A 21,424-nucleotide genomic window follows, 5' to 3' on the forward strand; every position below is an offset into this window, starting at 1 on the left:
GACATTTGGCTTTAATTCTGATCACGTACTTAAGCGGCTCTCCAAGTCTATGCCTCGAGCCTATGAACAACTAGCCCTTTTTTGGAAGGACCAACTTTTGTTGGAAGACTCCACTGAACAGAACGTGGATTGAGCCACAGGACAACGTGCCGTCAACACTCTCAGGAAAAAAAAATCAAGTAAAAATCAAGTTGAAATATCAGCTTCCGTCGTGTCTCATTCATTACGTTTCTAGTGGTACCTGGGTGCTCCAAAATTCACTCTCCTGACACCACGTAGTACTACAAATTGAGTTACGCCTATAAAAATAAAAGGCTATTTCCAACCTGCCCATAAAATCAGTATGAACAAAGAAACACTTGACCCTAAAGAAGGTCACAGGCAGCTCTTAATTTTTCGTAGATGAAAGCTCATTCTTTTCCCTGAAAGGAAAACGCTCTTAACTACCCAGGGACCGATTCGGGAACGAGGCACGCACGCTCTGTTCACGGCAACTGTTCGTCAGCTTTTCTGCACCGGCAGCAAATTTGCCTTTTCCCTGGGTTTGACGCGGAGCACCTGCAGCGTCCTTGAACGCGCCAATGTTTCTCCCCGCTCCCCCGGCCCCCCACGTGCCGTTACCTGAGCAGCAAGCGGCGTCAACCGCGCAGGATTTTCTTCACGTGACGCAGAAGGTGACGCTGGGAAAAGAGGAGGCACAAAATGAACCTGTTTGTCACACCCAGCCAACGGTGAATACCCAGGGAAGGATTCTGCCGTGCGGGGCCGGGCTGTGCACCCCCGGAGCTCCAGCCGGCCGGTTTCGCTCCCCTTTGCCGGGTACCGGGGAGACACCGCCGCCTCGTGCTGCCGCCTGCCCCCCGGGGAGAGCCGGGGGACCCCCACCTCACTTCAGCCCTCGGGAACGGGTCCGGGAGAGACCCTCCACGCAGAGAGAGCGGATCCACGCGTGGCGTGGATTTAATCCCCGAGGGAAGAGGCCGGGCTCCCCGCTGGCAGAAGGACAACTCGCCTCCCTGCCGCTCGGAGCGCCTTGCCGGGGACAGCCCTGCCTGCGCCTGGCTGCTCTTCAGCCGTGCTGGGAGTGCAGTCTGGCCGACGGATGCTCCGGCAAACAGACACTGCAGCGAATCGCAGCTCCCGCTCGTTACAGCTGCCGGTAATTTTGCCTCTGGCTAAGGCATGCCCCAGACAGCAGACACCCCGTCTCGTTCCAGCTCCTGCTTGCGACGGTTCTGGCTAATCGAAGCTCCAGCTCCGCACCGTTGATTTCAGCTCCTTCTCCTCACGAGCTCCAGCTATTTGCAACAGCCTGGGTTTTTGACAAGGTCGTAAACCAATCGCCGTCAAAACTCGACTGTTAGGATTAAATATCATAGCTGGACATTGTACAAACATTAATGAGTTTGTACGACTAACCAGTTAATAACTATTCGAAGCAGTCGACAAGCAAGAGCTGGACTCGAAGAGCGCGTGCGGGGTCTGAAAAGCAGAGACCACCTCTTCCCCCCAGAGACCACCGCAGACGTTGAGTTGGGCCTGGTGCGTGCCGGCCTCCCGCACTTCGGGGTCCAGCAGGACCAGACCCCCACCCCCGGGGAGGGTCCACGCACCCTGCCCACCCGCTGCTTTCCCCTGCAGCCCCCAATGCCCTCCCACCCCCCGCACAAACGGCCAAACCGGCTTCTGCTTTGGGCCCCCAAACCAGCTCAGCTAGTGCCCATTTCTGAGCCCAAAAACCCAGCTGCTGCGCCTCTTCTCAAGTCCCAAAGGTGCCCCCAGGGAGGGCAAGCGCTTGCGTGATGCTTCGGGCAGAAACGGGGCTGAAAGGTCTGATCCTGTCCCTGCAGGGTGACAGTGGGGACTCAGGGCTGGGGGGGAGGTGTCTGTTCACAACTGCTCTAGTTTAGTTTCACAAAAGTGTTTTTACATGCATGTTCTGTGACAATAAAGCTACTGCCTTTGGACCTGTGCCCCTCCCCACGTCTCTCCTGCCACCATACCCTGCTCCCCATTTGTCCTCTGTCCTCAAGGCTGGAACCCCTGGGGAAGATCCCCGAGTCTCCTGCCCTCCTCCTCTGCTGCTGGAGGTGACCCAGAGCCCCCAGCCTTTGCTGCTGCCCCCCCCATCCCTTGATTTTTGGGGTTGGGGGGACCCCAGGAAGGTGTGGGGAGCACTGCTTGCTCAGGGCTCCATCCCCATGGCAGTGCTGGGCTTTAGCCTCTGCCGCTAGGGAGGGCACCTTGGATGGTTCCACAGGGAGAACACAAAGCCCGATGATCAGCCACTGGGACTAGGGGTGTCCCAGGGATGGGGACAGCACCAGGACACCCTGATGCCCTTGGGGGTGCTGGCATGCAGGGGGGGGCACTGATAGGGGTGTGGGGGTGTTTTTGTGGGTGGGGGGCTCCCTAACCATTGCTGACTAGCAGTGGTGAGAGGAGGGGGCAGGGACAGAGCCCTCCCTCCCCCAGGGTGCTGCCTGGGCAGAGCCCGGGCCTGGGGCTACAGGGACCCCTCCTGCCCCCAGCTGAGCACCCCTTCCCCTGAACCGATCAGGGCGGTGCCCCACCCCTGGCACCCCGCCCCGCAGAGGCCCTGCTCCTGGGGTATATCGGGGGGGCCCTGCCAGGCACCCATCGCCTCCCTCGTCATCAGCTCCGTAACAGCTCGGACAGAGAGCGGCCATGCTGAAGGCTGGGGGGTGTGGGGACATCGCATGGGCCAGGGCAGCCCAGGGGGTGTGGGATCCCCTGGACAGCATGTGGGGCTGAGGAGCAGGGGAATGGGAGATGCACTGGGATGGAGGCATGCATTGGGGCATGCTAGGGAGGGGCCGGCCGCATATTGGGGAGGGGACTGCCCTGCCCCTCCAGCGCCCCGCATGCATCCCTGGTGCTTTCTCCAGCATCTGCTGGGCACATCACAGGCCCCCTCCCCAGTACAGCCGGGACATGCCCCAGTCCCCTCCCCAACATGCAGCCAGTCCATCCTCAACGCACCCCAGTGCATGCCACGCTCCCCTCCCCAGTGTCTCCGGTGCGTCCTCCAGGCCCCACTCCAACATCCCCAGTGCATCCCCCATCCTGTGCCCAGGGGCATCTCCCTGGGCCTTCTCCAGCGCATCCCAGTGCATCCCCCAGTCTCCACTACCCCAGCGTTCCCCAGTGCAGCCCCCAGTCCCTTCACCCTCACATCCCCCGTGCAACCCCTATCCCCATCCCAGTGCATCCTGCGGTCCCCATCCCAAAACAGGGCCGATCGCTCTGCGGTGCATCCCCCAGTCCCCACCCCTGTGCCTCCCTCATCCCAGCGCATCCCCTGGTCCATCCCTCATCCCAGCACATCCTACTGTCCTGGACTCTGTCACAGACCTAGCTTTTCTACAGCCAGCAGGCCTGGCTGGTGGAAGAGGCAACTCCCAGGGAGCAGAAGAGGTTTCCTGGGGAGGGGAGGGTGTCAGACCCCCGGCACGCAGCCCAGGCCCCCTCTCGGGAGGGTTCCCCCCACCAGTGCTGGCAGCAGAGCCCCCCCCGGTCCCCGGCTCACCACCAGCTCGATGAGCAGCTCGTATGTGCCCTCCCAGCTGTCCGTCGGGGTGGCAAAATCAGCTCCTTTGAGGCGCTTCACAGGCAACATAGGGCTGGCGACTCGGGCAGGCTGGGGCGGGCCGGCAAAGGTGTGGGACCCTCACAGCTCCCAGTCCCTCTTGGGGCTCACAGCGCCCCCATGCTCACAGCCTCCCCAGTGCTTGCCGGTACCTGCCAGCCCGACTCCCCAGGCCCCCCAGTGCTCACGGCCCCCCACCACACCATTCTCCAGCCCCCTGGGAGCACCCAGCCAAACTCTCCAGCCGCCCAAGAGCCCCCTCAGGCCCACTGCTCAGCCCCCCTAGGGCCCACAACCCCGCTCTTCCGCCCTCCCGGGGCACACAGCCCCCCCCCAGCCCCACTCCCCGGCCCCCCCTATGGCACACAGCGCCCCGCCCCGCCCCCCCAGCCCCACTCCCCGGCGCCCCCGGGCCCCACAGCCACCCCCCAGCCCCGCTCCCCGGCCCCCCCGGGGCCCACAGCGGCCCCTCACACTCACGCTGCGCCGCCGCCTCGGTGTGGACCCCGCCGCGCGCCCCGTTGAAATATCCGCCTCAGCCAATCAGCGCGCGGCTCCACCGGACCGCCCGCGCGGGGCACTCCGGGAGTTGTAGTCCCCGCCCCGGGAGTGCGCACGCGCACGGCGCCTCGTGCAGCGCGGCTGCCTGTGCAGCGACACCCGTACAGCGGAGGTGATCATGCACCGACCCTGGTGCAACCCTTGTGCCCCCCATGCTCGCAGACCCTCCCCAGCGTTTGCAAGCACCTCCCAGCCCCAGGACCCCCGGTGCTCACAGCACCCGACCACAGCCCCCTGGGAGCCCCAAGCCCCACCAGGACCCACAGCCCTGCTCCCCAGCTTCTTGGGGCACCGCAGCCCCCCCCAGCCCCACTCGGGCACACAGCCCCACTCCTCAGCGCATCTAGGGCACACAGCCCCCCAAGCCCCACTCCCCGGCTCCCCCGGGATGCACAGCCCCACTCCTGTCCCCCCCGGGATGCACAGCCCCGCTCCTGGTCCCCCCGGGGGTCCGCAGCCCCCCCCCAGCCCCACCCTCCCCGGAGCCTGCAGGTCCCCCCTCAGCCCGCCGTGCCCGCGGCCCCTCAGACTCACACTGCTCCCATGCCGCCACCTGGATGCAGACCCCACCAGCAGACCCACGATCCCCTGAGGAGCACCCCGGGGGCACCCAGAGACCTGCTCCTGGAGCACCGCATGAGCCCCCCAAGGAGCACCCCGGGGCCACCTAGACACCCATCGCCGGAGCAGCACATGACCCCCGAGGAGCACCCAGGGAGCACCCAAAGACGCACCCCCAGAGCACCGTGTGACCCCACGAAGAGCACCCCAGGGGCACCCAGAGATCCGTCCCCAGAGCACCGCACGATCCCCCAAGGAGCACCCCGAGACCTGCCCCAGGAGCACCGCACAATCCCCCAAGGAGCACCCCAGGGGGCACCCAGAGACCCGCCGCCGGAGCAGCACACGACCCTCCGAGGACCACCCACGGGGAACCCAGACACCCAGCCCCGGAGCACTGCACTAACCCCAAAGGACCACCCCACGGGCACCCAGAGACCCCCCCTGCCCCCGGAGCAGCTCAGGGCCCTCTGAGGAGCACCCCGGTGGCACCCTGAGACCTGCCACTGGAGCACCGCACGAACCCCTGAGGATCACCCCGAGGGCACCCAGGTATCCGCACCCAGAGACGCTTCCCCGGAGCAGCGCACGACCCCCTGAGGACCACCCAGGGAGCACCCACAGACGTGTGCCCATAGCTCTGCATGACCCCCTGAGGAGCACCCTGGGGGCACCCAGAAATGCACCCCCGGAGCACCGCACGACCCCCTGAAGAGCACCCCGGGGGCACCCCATGACCCCCCCATGGGCATCCTGTGTCCACCGAGAAATCCCCAGGAGCAACCCAAGACCCCCCAGGAGTATCCTGTGCGCACCCAGAGAAACCCAGGGGCACCACAAGACCCCCACAAACAACCCATGGGCACCCAGAGACTCCCAGGAGTACCCCAAAACACTCTGGAGCATCCTGTGGGCACCCAGAGACATCCAGGAGCACCCCAAGAACACCACGAACATCCTATGGGCACCCAGAGACCCTAGGGGCACCCCCTGGGTATCGAGAGACACCTAGAACACCCCAGGACCCCGAGGAACACCCCGTGGGCACCCAGAGACCCCCAGGAGCATCCTGTGGGGAGAGAACCCCAGGAGCACCCCAAGACCCCCAGGAGCATCCTGTGGGCACACAGAGACCCCCAGGAGCACCCCAGGGGCACCCCAAGGATACCCAGAGACACCTAGAAAACCCTAAGACCCCCAGGAACAACCCATGGGCACCCAGAGACCCCTAGGAGGACAACAAGAACCCCCAGAAGTACCACAAGATATCCAGCAGTATCCTGTGGGCACCCAGAAGCACCCTAAGAACCCTAGGAGCACCCTGTGTGCACCCAAGACCCCCCCAGGAGCCACCCAAGACCCCCCCCTAAGGCTACCCAGAGACACCTAGATCAACCCAGGACCCCCAGGAACACACCAGGAGCACCCCAAGACCCCCAGGAGCACCCCAAGACCCCCCAGGAGCACCCCAAGGCTACCAAGAGACACCTAGAACAATGCAAGACTCCCAGGAACACCCCATGGGCACCCAGAGACTACCAGGAGCACAACAAGAACCCCCAGGAGCACCCTAAGTCCTCTAGGAGCATTTTGCGGGCCCCCAGAGAACCCCAGGAGCACCCCAAGACCCCCAGGAACACTCCATGGGCACCTAGAGACTCCCAGGGGCACCAAGAACCCCCAGAAGCACCCCAAGACCCTCAGGAGCATCCTGCGGGCACCCAGAGACCCCCAGGAGCACCCAGACATGCCCAGGAGCCCCTCAGGAGACCCCAGGAGCACCCTGTGGGCACCCAGAGATGCCCAGGAGCCCCTCAGGAGACCCCAGGAGCACCCCAAGACCTCCAGGTCTGAAGGGTACCCAGAGACACAGAACATCTCTGGGACAACCCATGGGCACCCAGAGACACTCTGGAACACACCAAAACCTCCAATACCAGCCCAAGGACCCTCGGACCATCCTGCGGGCACCAGGATCCCCGAAGACCCTCATGAGCAGCCCAAGGGCACCCAGAAACCCCCAGGAGCACCCCAACGGCACCCAAGAGGGGCACCAGGGCCCCAGGCAGGGACCCGGACCCGCAGGCAGGGAACCAGAGCTCCCGGGAGCGCAACCAAGCCTCAGGAGGCGAACTAGAGACCCAGGAGGGTCACCAGCGCCCCTGGAGGGGAACCAGAGCCCCCAGGAGGGGAACCAGAGGGGAACCGGAGCCCCCGGAGGGGATCCGGCACCCCCAGAGGGGAACCAGGGGCTCTGGTTGAACCTTGGCGCAGTCCTTGTGACCAGCTTTATCCCTGCCCGGTGCAACGGGGATCAGCCCGGCGCCAGGCAGGCCTGGAGGTGGCTGCCTCTTGGCAGGGAAGTAGCTCCTCTTCTAGTGGAATTAGAAGGGGAAACCGCAGGGTCTTTTTTTTTTCTTGACAGAGATTACTTTAATTTCCCTTAAAAAGAAAGCCTGTTAATTATTTTAGCAATACACAGATGATCACAGCTTTATTAAATTCTCAGTCATTGCCAACAGTGTTTCAGAGCTCTTTTCCACAAAGCTCATCTACTGCAATCACTGTCCCTCCTGCAGGTGTAAGAACCTGAAACTGCCTTTTCGTCACCCTGTGCAACACCCTAATCCCACCTGAAATTCCTCTCCGAAAAAAAGGGCTAAGCTGTCGGTCCTCACCTACCCACCACTAGATTCTGGCTTTGCAGTATTATTTATTTCTTCCATTTTGTTTTGTAGGAGCTCAGGAATTACAGCTGTCAAATATTTTTCCCTAGAACTGCATTTTTAACAATATTTCAGAAAGACTACTCCGTTTACGATGTGTTGATAGCAACACTTGACTTCTGAGAGTAACTAGAACAACATATTGGAAGTTGAACCTGTCTTGCAGTGTCTGAAGAACTGAAGAAATGTCTCTTCTAAAGCAGACTTTGTGTTCAGAGGCATTTGCACAGCCACTGTGGATAAAGAAGCAATCTCCAAAAGAATCAAAGTTTCCCTACCGTCAAGATGTGATTGATTCTTCCTCAAATAGTATAAATACAGACAGGGCTTTGAGCAAATTCTTACAAATTAAGTCTTTTTCGTGCCTCCTTTAACAAAAGAAAATAAACTAATAGTTTGTCATTTGCTGTATAAATTTTACTCTGAGATTCAAATTCATTTCCCACTGTTCTTTTCAAGAAATGTATTTCTATGAGAAAAATTCCAAGGTACCTAGTTTTACAGAGAAAGAACAGGAAAATTATTTGCCTTTTTCAGACCTAAACATACAAGCCTTAAATACGCAGGTTAGTCATATGTTTAGCTACCTGTGTATGCTAGAAGAGTAAAAGAGGAGCCTGTTTTGTTCTCAGATCTGTTACAGGCGTGTCTTTGTCAAGAGGATGTCATTTTAGAAGTGTGATTGCAGGCAAAGGGTATGAAATGAACTCTCCAGGAGCTCCGCCACTCTTGCAGCTCTCTGTCCTGCTTATGAGATCAGAAAAGGAGAGTTTAGCTTCTCGCCTGACAAAAAATGTCTTCCTGAAGAACTGAAGATGTGCATGAACCCTGGCAGCATTATCTCGTCCACCTCTTGTCCTGTGACAGGCTTATCTGTGGGCTAAAAATTGCTTGGGGATAAACAAGCACACCCTTAGCTGTCCTCTGCCTACCAGGGCTGTACAAGGAAAACCGCAATAGGAAGTACCAGTCCTTTGCTGGCAAGGGTTTTGTCTTGTTCACCTTGCCTGTGATTTAGGACATAACAGGATTGTTAAGGGAGATGTCGTTTTCGGCAGCTTGAATGTTAGGCCAGGAAAAGAGTCTGTATCTAAGACGTTTTCATGCTCAAGGCTGTGAAGATCCTAAAAAGCATTTGTAAAGTTTGGAGCTGGTCTCTTCAGCCAACTAAACAAACCTATGATGATGTCAGCGGTATACTTAAGGGATAGCCCTGTGGCCGAGTGAAGGGGGCTGAGAAGTAAGACCACATTGATAGTGTGTATGGCTGGAAAGGACTACTGGAAAACAGAAATGGAAATTTTTTTTTTATATGAAGCTTTTTATTCAATTGTTAAATCGAAAGAGGTAATAACTTAACTGTGCAGACAAAAGGAGGAGCACGCCAGATGTATAGAATTCATACATTTATATGGCTTGGGGAATAAACTTTCTCAGGAAGATGAAAACTTCGCTTCTTAATAGAATTAAATTTCGTACTGATCCAACCCAGCATAGGAGCAAAGTAGGAAACACATAATTTCAATATTCACAGAATAGCTTCTTCTTCATTAAGTCAGTTGTGGATGCTAGGTTTTCTTTGGGTGCTCACTGTAAGTGAAATGAAAGAATACTTAGCTTTCAGAGCTCTCTGAACAAACTCTATCTCTATTTAGTATCTCTAAAATATGTAAATGTTAAATCACATTTTATCTGACAACTAGGATTGTTTTGTAGTTGTTGACACATCAAAGTGGCATGGGAAGTTTTCTTATTCTTCTTTCCTTCCGTAGCTACAATGGACAGAAATAGATACTACGTAGCGACAACGCAAAATCGCTGTTTTGGTTTGGGTATACAATTAAGTTACTGCATCTCAGTGGGTTTATGCAACCTCTGTGTGCTTGTTCTTCTCCCATGGCAAATACAAGGTCATATGACACAGCTGAGCTTTCTTTCATGCTAAGTAAAGCAAGCTGCACTACTGTACCGTTGCTGTAGGCTACAGATATGCGCACAGGCATTTCTTTATTCCAGCTGATACATGCTGACTTGGAAGCCTGTGGTAACTTAATTGTATCGTTGTGGCCTTAGTTCTTAATTAAATGGGACTGAAGAAAATGTGGTTTAGGTGGATACCTTCCAGGGATCCTGACCATGGAAATACTGCCTCTCTTCTTGCCATGGGGCTGGGTGACCTGGTTCACTATTGATCTGTCCTGCCCTCTGAACTGCGTGATTAAAAACTGCATCTTTTTTAGAGACGCAATGTATTTAAATACCGCATTATGATTTACTCTCTTTCTACTGTGCTAGTAACACTAGCAGTAACATTAAATTGATGTTACCCTTAATGGCACGTGCTTTGGAATGGCATATATCTGAGAGGCAAGGCAAACAGCGAGTCACCTGGCTAACGCCTCTGGTCCTGAGCGTGGCCCATCTGCCTGAATGAATAAACGGTATCAGTGTAGGACTGATCCATTATATCAAAAGCAAGGTAGGAAGTGATGGCTCTTGTAGAGAGCAGTTCCTCAAACAATGTTTTTCTTCTGTGAAGAGGAAGGCTGATTTGACACACTGTTTTTCTTTGCCATTCTCCGTGTTCTCAGACCTACCAGAATTAAAGGTGGCTTGGAAACCAGAAGCTGTACCAGCACCATCTGTGACGAACTCTACAAGCATAAGATTACTAGAAGCAACTACATCATTAGGTATCTTTGATCCACAGGTCTTGTCCATTAGAACTGCAGAAGACTTGCTGGATCCATCATAAACTTTAACATAATCACCCTGACACCCTCTGGTTGTCTGCAGCTCAAAGGCTTGAAAGTGCAGGGAAATCTGGAAGGGAAGAGAAGACCAGCCTTTAATATACACGTATGTGACTTCTTTCATGGCGTGTCCTTTAAAACAGAATCTAAGCTGTAGCCAAGCCCAAACTGGAACTGCTTACCCAGCCTTGCCTCTCATCCCCTGAAGTTGCAGGGTTCAGATCTAATGGGTCTGTGACTGAACGCTCCCATGGTCAGACTGCTTTGTCTTGATTTTGCAAACCTGAAGCCCAACGTATGGAGGTTTTTCAAAATCACAACTCTGCAGTTGTCTTTGCCCATACCTGGCTTAAGGACATGAAGAAGAAGTAGAGACCAGTCTGAAATCTCTCTCACGGAAAAGATCCTATCTGGCAACTGGTATGCAGACAAAGCGCAAAATGCTTAACATAGAAACATCAGTTCAGCCGTATTCCAAGAGCACTATTGACCTGTGGTTACCTTTCCGGATCGGGTTCGGATGAGCCAGACGCAGTTGGTGTTATCTGAGTAATTTCTTGGGTGGTTGGCAGATCTCAGTGGCCCAAATGCTGCATCGAGAATAGTGCTGCAGCGATCTGAGAAAGAAACAATGTTTGCTTCAGCACCAGGCTTGCAGAAGCTTCCCCTCATTCACAATTACAATCTCTTCAGAATGGACTGGTCTCGATTCCAATCTGCCAGCATTCATTTCAGAGTACTGGTACGTCTTGGTTAAAATGAAGAATCATGTTGTCCTAATTTTCACATAATGCATAAGTATCTGCATCAAAATGGAAAGGAAAGTAGTGCTTGGAAAAAGCATTAGCTTTTATTGATTAGCTCCATAGTTTAGCAAAGGACCTCTTTCTGCACCTCTATAAAGAGTGTGAGAGGTTTCAATTCACTGCAATTGGTGACATTGTTTTCCACGGAGATGGGGAAGTCAAGTGACGTTAGAAGAGTCAAGGGCAAATATGATGTCTCTGCAATGCTTAAATTCTAAGTTTGGGAGCAGGACTTCGGCTTTCCTCTGTGCAAGGGGTAATACTTTATTCATCATCTTTTTTCCCTTTGCCTGAATAAATTTCTCTGCTTGTATGGGAGAATTTCTTCTAGCAGAGGTTAAAAGTAAAGAATTAAGAATACACACAAATTTAGAATGACAGCCTAAACATCTGAAAACTGGACAAGGCATCATGAAACTGTTCCAGCTCAGAGGAGCCTATAGCTGTTTTGGTTTGGCTCAGATCTTAAATACAAACTGCAATGAGGAACAGAGATGTCTGGCTCTTTGTGGGGTTTATAGTCGTCTCCTGAGCTGTAAGAAACCAAATTACTTCAGTGAAGCATACAACGTGGTATGCAGCTAGGCCAGTTGCGCAGCAGCCACTTATGCCAATAGTGGATGTGTTTGATTTAATTTGGAAGCAGAAAGCATTTTCTCCCTAATCACAATGTGTCTCCAGCTTCACCTTTGCATTCTCTCCCAGAGTAACCCTAATGGGTACCATGAATTTAAGGAGAATAGTCTCACAGTCTTTGACGAGAAACTGCTGCCTCTGCAGTGTGCCCAAACATCTCTGTGAAGGACCTGAGAAGAAGGTGAAAGGATGGCTTTGAGATACTTACTGCAATTGTAAAGTTTGTTGATTTTGGCCACATCCAAGTTGCTCAGTCCCTGCCTCTGTCCAATATGTACCGATCCATCAGGAATTGGTACGATAGTTGCTTTCCCAGTGGTATTAGTGAATGTGTATCTGCAAAAAACCATGAAAAATTACGTTCTTTATGTACAATTACTTCTTTCAGGATTTAGTGGCATGCTTTGGGGGGAGAACAAGAATTGTACACGAGTTGTGTTGTGACTAACAGTGCTGTTCAGATAGGTTTGATTAAGATGTCCCGCAGTAATCAGAGTCAATCTCAAGATGACCTCCTTTGCTCCCAAGCTCAGCTGTGAATGGCTCCTTAACGGAAAGTAAAGGATAATGAATTAATCTTAGGGAGTGGCTTGTCTGAACTGACTCACAGTGTTTTTCTCAGAAGGGAAAATGGGGAAACTGGTATTTAGGAGGGAGTTATTATAGAAACTAATTCTAATGTAAGATTTGAGTTCCAACAAAAGCAATGCCATGCTGCTACTTACGGGCCATAGTGCATTACTGAGGAATAGTCATATGGAAGACCGAGGTTATTGGAGTTTTCAAATTTCTTGAAGTCTGGTCTGTCAGCTGTAATATATGATATTGTACTTAGAATATGCTTCCTATCTGCTCCCTTCAGGGAGGAAGGAAGAGCTGGGAACAGTAGAATGTATCTACACCACTTTCTACATTGAGGAGTTCAAAGGCACTTACCCGGACTGATGTATTCCCACATGATCTTTACGTATTTATCCCTGTCACTTCGAGAATGTTCATGCAAAAAGCCCAGAGCATGGTCCAGTTCATGTTGAATTATTCCTTTCCACATGCAGCCTCCTTTCATCACAGAGACAGTCTGCCCACCTCCTACTTTCCCATAGTTGGACCAGCAGCTGAGAGAGGCATTGAACACCAACAGAAGACATAGGATTTTTATTGTCAGGCAGGCAAAGGGACAGTACAGAGAACCTTGCTTCACCCATGTCTTGTGGGAGGGGAAAGATTCCTTCCTGTCCACTGTGACAGTCAGAGTCTACGGAAGGGCAAAACTGACCATAGCGTAAAAAACAACAAACAGTATGATCATGGCTAAAGCTTCCTTCATTAGCACGGAGGCTCCCGCATTCTGACTTTCTGTACACAGTGACTTTAACTCCCTAGAAATAACAATTTTTTTCCAAAATACTGAACACTGTATCAGAGCTGGAGCTAAGATGAATAGCACTTTCAAGCTAATGGGTGTTGAACAGTTCTCTCATAGGCTCTAATTCTGACCTTGACAGCCAACTATGTGATTCAGAGAACTGTTTATTTCATAAGCTGAAATTGGTTTTGCCTGTGCAAATAAGTCCTACAGTAATCTGTTATACGTTGTGCTCAAGTGTGCATTATACCACACAGAAAACATAAGCTTAGATATTCTTTCCACCTTAACAGTGGTTTCCCATGATCTGCATCACTTCGGTGTCTTCGGTGAGTCCCTGGTGTAACTGCTGAGCCCTTGCACTAGCAAGGTATTCAAGGAGGATACCCTGGCACTGTGATAAAACAAATTTTTTTCTCTAAATCCGTTCCTCTTCCCTCTCTAAGGTCACAAATAATGAGTGTAGCGAAGAACTGAAAAACAATGTAGAAATAACTTTTTAATTTATCATTCAACTCACCCATCGGCAGATTTGATGCTGAGGTAGTCACGTTCTGTCCTGCGCTTCACAAAACTAATACAAGTCAGTGTTTCAAATTCTGCCATGGCGTCATGAATCCCCTTTATGTGGTTCTCCTCTGGTGTAGAAAGGGTTAATTTTGGGGGTCACACAAGGACAATGGCAGGTGCTATTAAAACCTCACATACGCTCAAAAACAGGGTAAATGAGGGACAGAAACATTAGCCTAGGCTCTTTCTTGCTTTTTGCTCAGTAATGATTTTCATTTAAGATATTAATAGCCTGGCACAAGGTCCTCTTTATCCAGATATTTGTCCAAATGGATTCAGGTGGGAGGCTTTTTTTCTCAACTGTTTGTTTTAAATTACAGTGGTGATTGTCGATGTATCTTCTGATTGGACACTTGGAGACAGCTATGGGAAGCTATTTTGCTAATGAGAAGTCAGCCATTGAAACCACTCTGCAACAGGCACGAACCTTATAGAGGCAGGTATTCTGGCAGGTACCATTAGAGGGAATGATCATTCCTGTCTCCAAGAGACCAGATCCGAAACATTATGGATGCAAACTTCTCGAGGAAATTTGATCTCTTTTCTTTTTCCTGTTCAGGTCTTTGTAATTTACAGTTCATCTCTGCTTGTACAGCACAAGTAGATCCTTAGAACTGATTTAATCGACTGTTTGTGTGACCACTAGAAGTAGTTTTCTACCTAAGCTTATTGGATAAAATCAATTAAAAAAAAAAAAAAAATCGAAATTTACACCCACCGTAAGTAGGATCCAAGACATAGGGAACACGAACAATCCCATCGCTGGACTGGGGCCAATTGCAATGGCGACAGCTGATGGCACTGCGACTCCTTTGTGGAACTATGTCACCTTCTTGCAAGTACTGAGAGCTGTCTGTGGTGAGAGAGAAAAGGTTGAAATATCTGAGCCATAGCTTACTGGATGCTTGCTAAGCACACTTGGAAAGCTGCCACTCTGTATTCATCCTCCTTTTCTTTTCTCCCTAAGCACCTGCTCCTGGCTAGCACGAGAAATGGACTGTTGGGTTAGATGGCCGTCAGCTGCTTCTCTACCTTTGCTGCTGTGTCCTTAGCTGAGAGGAGAGGTGGGAAGCTCCAACTCTGTTGGATGGGGTTGAGGCAAGGCGGGGAATGACTGAAAGCAGTTGCAATAGTGAGAGGGATGCTGTACTTTGGTACTATTTTGTCATGCATCATGTGACACTGAATGAATGTCATCAAATATCTGCCCAGGAAGGATGCTGGGCAAAGGCGGGAGGTGCCAATAAGGAAACCCAAGAGGGCAAGCAAACCAAAAAGAGAAGTGTTGTCTAGAGAAAACTGTAGGAATGTTTGGCGTCCATTTCTACAGACAGTAGTAAAGCTTCTCGAATGACTGCTGAAGGGGAAAATGTGAAAAAGACAAACTGATAGAATGGGGAATGTTTGGAAGAATCAAGGAACAGGAGGTCTGGAGGAGGGAGCATGGAACCGACCATAGCTTATCTAGGAGTCTGTACTACAAAGCCATATGATGACTGAATGCAACCGATGCTTGCATTCGAGAAAACGGCAGTTAAATAATAAAGCATCCAAATATCCAAATATTTTTATGTCCAAAAAAATGACACAGATGTCAAGAGCTAAAGCTGAAGAAGCTGCCTGGATAGTTTAGTTGCCTCCACACCTGGTATCATCTTCGGTACTGACACTGCAGATTTGAGATGCCATGGGGCTTCAGCAGATCACACAGTAGTCCCAGTGGCCTGTCTCTGGGCATCTCTTACTTGATGGTGTGTAAGATGGGAAAAAGACTTGCACAGATTGTGGTAAGACATTGTACCTCCCACATCACCCCCAAAAAGCAACAGAGAGATAAGCAGGGCTTTGGTGGCATTACCTTTGTTAACGTTCAGAATTCTGTTAAAAATAACCTCGTCCTCGGAGTCAGTCTCTGTAGGCAATGGAGATTCTGCGCAGAAATACAAGAGTATCACTTTCTCATTCCCAGGGAAAATACAAATCCTCATCCTGATGAGTTTCCAGGAGCTCACTTAGGTCGGGTCCTGATTACGGTCGTGCATGTAAAACTTACAGAGCCTATTTAGGGATTGGCATCGTGTGCAGTGGTGTAGATATTTGCTCAGTGACATAATGTTGTGAACCTCCCAGCTGTGGTTATTTTGGCATTAATCTTTCATTAAGCCATTAATGAAAGAGCCATTCTCTTTCAATCTTTCCCTCTCTCCTTTTTTTTTTTTCCCCCTCTAGCCATCGCATTTTAAGGCCTGGACCTTTGGCTCTTGTAAGTCTGTGTGGTCCCACCCAAGCGGCCAGCTGGCCTCATGGCTCCCTCTGTGCGCTCAGACAGCACAGTCTTGCTTCTGCTTGCACAATTCACGCCCAACCCCCCAACATAAGACACCAGGAGCAAAAAAGGATGGAGAGCAGTCCTGCTGCTTGCTGCTGAACATGCTGACCTCTTGAAAAACCCTTGAAACCAGTGCAATGGGAACTGCATTCCTATTCCATGGGTCAGACCGATGTCCCCAGCTAAGCCCAGCACCAGGGACTCCTAGGCCTTTCAAGTAAAATCAGCCAACTTTGAGCATTACACAATAGGTCTGGACATAAATAAAAAGCAGAAGCACACGGCCACTGCACTTTCTGTAACCTTTGGAAGTGACTTAAGTCAGGACATTATCTAAGCAGAGCTATTTTTAGCAAAAGTAACAGCTGAGGTTTTTAGCAAGGGCAAGCAATTGGCCAAAACCAAGAGGTTCTGCTTTGCATGAAATATTATGGTGAGTGCATTCATTTAAAATTTCTTCCTTAAGATTAATTTGTGTTAAGCATGTGTTATTTTCTGGAGTAACTGGCTAGCTAACAATCGGTATATCCTATCAAATACTTACATTTACATGGAATAATACATACCGTATATATATTCTTGTGTAGTAACCTGCAAGAATGATGCATTAGTATTATGTCACACTTTATATTATAACATAAATATTAAATAATATAACATGCAAAGGATCAAGAGTGTCCAGGCTATCATTGAAAGTATCTTTCACCAGTGCAGTCTTGAGCTTTTATATACTGTGCCATTCATAAAGAAGTACCATGGTGTGGTAGATATTCTTCTCTGATATCTTAGCAAATATAGATATCATAAAGGGAACCAGCACAGGAGACTCGGGAAATACAATTTGAAATGTGGAGTAAGTTTCAGGTCTTCCAGCTTCATTTGTGTCCCTGCTAGTAGGAGTGCAAGGTTGATGAAGTCACCAGTGAAGTCCTCCCAGTATCACCTCGCAGCACAGCGGTGAAAGGCCGTGGTACGTACTGCTTCTAGGGACCTGTGGGGCTGGTACCCAGCTGTGGGGGTCGTGTCTGTAGCAAAACAGATGGCCATACTTTCCTTGCCTTGTATAAATAAAAAGCGAGTTTGAGTTTTCTCTATGACCCCCAAGAAGGCAAAAGCTTCCTGGGATGTGGGCTTTATTTGGGCATTGTGGAGCAATAACTGGAATAGGGGTGGAAACTGCTCACTGTTACACTGTTGATCTGAGAAGACTTTCCTGCACAAATGGAGATATGGGTGGAGTTCACGAGTCTTGACCTCGCTTCCCACAATGCTGAACCCCAAAGTGATCAAAAGAGCTGATTTAGCTGTCCTTACCTCAGTAGGTTCTGTTGCTGCAAAAAGCGAGGAAGAAAAAGACAAGCAAAAGGGGCAGATTAGATTCTGAATGCAACTTCACAGTGTTCAATAGCATAGGCCTCCTCAGCCACGGGAATGCCTTTGGCAGGTCCCTTTGCTTGGAGGCGAAAGGGGTGCCCTCGCCGATGCATAGGCACAGAAGTTAAATTGATGTTTAGACAAACAGCTATGAAAAGTAGATCGTGCTGAGGGACAGAATCCTGGTCATTTACCATCTAAGAATCAGCAAAGCATTTTATGAGCTTCAGTGTGGAAAATGACAAAGGAAACTAGGGACAAAAATGTGCTTTGTCCCTAGATTTCACTGCAGCAGGTGCAGGCTGGCCAGCTCAACAATCCTCTCTGGTTTCACAGTGTCAAAGAGTAAAGTTATAAAATGGGATGAAGGCTATAATTTAGCATGGGGCAAATAATCTCAGTATGTACCCGACAGCAGCTTGGAGCCGTTCTGAGTACTAAGGTGTCTTTCTAGTGTGACGTCTTTTGGTTTCAACCAAGTGTCACTTTCTAGATACAAACATGGAAGTGAAAATCTGATCTGATATATACATTTCTGAATTTATTCAGAAACTTCGTTGCTATTATATCATAAATGTTTAGAAATTGCAAGGACCTCCAGAGGTCATCCTGTTTGTCTGCTTTCCCTAAGGCAGAAACAGTTTTATCTATGTTATCCCTGACCACAGTTTGTTTGACCTGTTCTTAAGTATGATGGATATGCCGCAAGACTTTCTGGCAATTTCGTCCAGTTTGCCAATAATTGCACTCTTCCTTGTCAAAATGTAAAGCCTTCTTTTTTTTCCCTATCCAACACTGACATAGAGAACACTTATGCAAATAGTTCTTATTTCTAAGCCTGTCCATGTCCCTTATCTTTTTGACCATGTTTTTTCAATAGAAGATGTGCCAAGCTCTGTCACACCTTGCAGCACCTTTCCCTTTTCACAGTGGTTATTGCCCAAATGTACTGAGGGGACTTCCTCTTATTCAGAATCTATCTAGAACCTGCAACAGAATTGCTTTTATTGAGCCAAAAAGGCTTCAGTCTGTCTTTCCAGACTGTTACTTCGGTTACATGGCAGTGGAAGTCCACTGTAACGATGGTGGTTTATTACAGAAAAGCTCAGTCAGTTCCCACCAGCTGCATCAGAGAGATCCATGGCATCTAAAAAAAGTCTGCAGGGAAGCACAATTTTTGAGATGGGTTGACCGGATTCAGAATTCATGCACCCAAGAGGCACTAGATTAATAGACGAGTCAAAGTCAGTGGAAATTAAGCTCCAGATTCCTAGGCACATAAAGCCTGCAACCCCTTTTTAAAACCCAGATGAGACATCATGGAAGGCATCTGCCATGTCCTTGATTAAATGAACATCTGGTGTGATACAGCTTTCAAAGTGATACAGTTCACGTTTTCCCTGCACTGTAAATACTGAAAGATGTCTCAAAAGGCACAAAAAGCCGTAACGATGGTAAATTAAAACTCATTGTTTGTCCCAGTAACCCTGCAACTTTGAGTCCCAGCAACTGATGACTTTGAACTCAAGCAAGTGTGTTCCTCGTCCGGCTCCAAATATACTGAGCAGTAATTTTACAACATCCCTTTGCTTCCATGCCGTAAATGACAGCTCAAAAGAAGAATTGGTCAGTTTTCAATAGCCACTTACTTGCTCTGACTACGTCAAGCAAATTTTTCCAAGGCCTCTTCCTCTCACAACACATCACCCCTGACCTGGCGGTTTCTTGCTGTAATTAAAGTCTACCTACAGATTTATTTCCATTGACCTTCTTCTGGAGATCTGCAATGACCTCCTTCTGTTTTATGAGTTGACAAAAGCTGTTCAGCTAAGCCTGTACTATTTGTTTTTTATCCCAGCACAAAGCAAAGCTTTCTCTGACGCCTGACATCCCTTTCTCTTACTGCTGCACCAAGGCAGGCAAGGAGGCAAATGAGTAGCAGTCTTTTTGTAACACTCAACTTAATGGAAAGGTATCAAAATGTCTTATTAAAATTTTATTCTCGAGCCTGTGAAAGCAGATCTAAATTAACCTAACAAACCACACCCCAAAAGGATGTGTAAAGCACATCTGTGAGAAAACACATCTACACTCAGCCCAGTAACAAATCAGGAAACATGGCCTTATTCAAAAGGCCTGAGAGTCAATGCTTTCACATGCTCTAAAGCCAAGTCACTCACATACCAACAAAGTGCGTGATACCCAGCCAAGAGTTAACAGTTGTCTTTAAAACGCAGTATAAATCCCACTTACTTGTTGTGCTGTTTCCATAGTTGTCCTGCAAAACCAATAGGTGAAAGGCATTATTCTTCCATAGCTCATAAATGCAGCAACAGCAGCATCAGAATCGGGCCAAAGGGAGGAACTAAATTGTTAGATTGGCTTCATATATTATTATATTACTAATATTTTTCTTGCAAGAAATTTATCAAAATGGGTCTCCGCAGCTTCACTCCAGGAAGACCAGGTCAGTTAGAAGACGGAGCACGGTTGCATGGAACTGCTCTCACCTGAATAGGGAAGCTCAGAGTAGCGTGAAGCAGAAATGAAGTGAAGACTAGGAACACCTTCAGGTCCATTCTCCAGTCCGGACAGACCACCAGTGCGCGTCCTTATCTCTGCCCGTTCAGGAGCGCTGCTGCTAGATATACCAGCAGAGCCTGCTCTGCCAGGGCTGAAAAACCTGCATCAGCCAATGGGGACCCTGTCAGGAAGAAACTTCTTCTGCAGCCTCCACAGCCAGTTTAGCCTCTGGGCATCTCCCGGTGCTGTGCTTTTGCTGTCACTGTGATCTCTAGCATCCCTTGTCCTCACGCTGCCATTCACGCTGCTCTCCAGAGCTGGATCAGCCTCATGTTTGTGCTGCCACGCACTTCCTCTCTTTCTTGGAGGATCTTTCCTTAAGCGTTCGGTTTGACTGGTACCACCTAGGAAGACCTTGTTCCTAGATAACTTTCCAGAGTACTGTATTGTTGGGATTTCAGATGGTAGGTGACTTTTTTGTTTATGTCACAGAAAGCACGGAAAGCCATGACAGTGTTGTCTTGCTTTGGAACACACAACACGTCACTACTCAGTGAGGTCGTGTCTGTCTTCCCTGAGAAGATACCCTTCATCGTCTCAGCTTATGGTTCTGCAAGTAGAATTTTTGTTTCCTCCTCTGTGTTTCCTGATGTTTCATAACATCAGGAACATTTCCTGTGTTCCGTAATTTCTGGCAGTCTGACAGTTGTAGGTGCCCTCACGAGCTTTGTGACCAGCACTCAGAGAGGGGAACAAGACAGCAGCAGCACAAGCAGCACAAGCAGCACGCACTTACTCATTTTGAGAACGATTAACAGATCTGCTGCTTGCTGGAGTGCACTTGTCCAGAAGTGGCTGTAGGAAGCAGTGAGCAGACCTAGCAAGAAATGCTTGTAGGAGGTAAACCAGCAACCGCTGAGCCTCTTGTCACAGCAACCTCTTGTCGCAACCTCTTCTGGCAGCAAAGCTCTGCTTGGTGAACCATTTGCTGTAGGTACTGTAGCTGGGGAATTGTCTGGTCTCTGATGCACACTTGTTTTGTGTCAGAGCACATTTTCCATGCATGGAGAAGGAAATTGAATTATAGAATGTACAGATTCTGTCTCTAGACCATGCCAGTGCTCAGGTACCCCCATAGTAGGTTTTAAACCCACTCACACTGTTATTCCTTCTTTCTGTATTGAATAAGATGTTCTAGAAGTTATCCATGTTGGTGAATGAATCAAGAAGCAGCAGAGGGCTTTCCACCTATTTGTCTCCAAATCATACCCAGTCAAGGCTAGGAGTTACGTGGGAATGTAATCTGAATTGCATTGGTGGGGATTATTCTTCATTTTAGTGGAGGAAAGTTCCCAGTCACACACTGCTGACTATTTGAGGGAAGTCTGGACTGACAAAGTCCAGGGATAAACTTTCCCTACCCCCACAGGGAGGCAGCGTAGGGGAATACTGCTTTTTCCTTTCTGTCCCTGCACTCTGGCTGAAGTAAGGTATGCCCTAGGCACCAGAGAGCAGAAGGCAGGGTAGCACACAGTCCTGGTGACCATGACAGAACAAAGATCAAGCAGGCATTGTCAGCATGCTAATCCTGCTGCCACGGGCAGGTTGT

General features: G+C 49.9%; 1 protein-coding gene across 1 annotated transcript; it reads right to left on the reverse strand.

Annotated features, from left to right (window-relative positions):
* Positions 1 to 9,921: 9,921 nt before the first annotated feature.
* On the reverse strand, positions 9,922 to 19,871 carry LOC142083212 (astacin-like metalloendopeptidase). The gene is made up of 12 exons (XM_075152451.1): positions 19,803 to 19,871; positions 19,546 to 19,570; positions 17,233 to 17,249; positions 16,485 to 16,509; positions 15,448 to 15,519; positions 14,308 to 14,442; positions 13,540 to 13,657; positions 12,590 to 12,768; positions 12,379 to 12,463; positions 11,862 to 11,989; positions 10,713 to 10,828; positions 9,922 to 10,281 (listed from the first exon to the last, which is right to left on the reverse strand). Exons 1-12 carry the CDS (start codon positions 19,869 to 19,871, stop codon positions 9,922 to 9,924), a joined length of 1,329 nt encoding a protein of 442 aa, XP_075008552.1.
* Positions 19,872 to 21,424: the final 1,553 nt, after the last annotated feature.

Source organism: Calonectris borealis, chromosome 5, assembly GCF_964195595.1.
Source record: "Calonectris borealis chromosome 5, bCalBor7.hap1.2, whole genome shotgun sequence".
Lineage (NCBI taxonomy): Eukaryota > Metazoa > Chordata > Aves > Procellariiformes > Procellariidae > Calonectris > Calonectris borealis.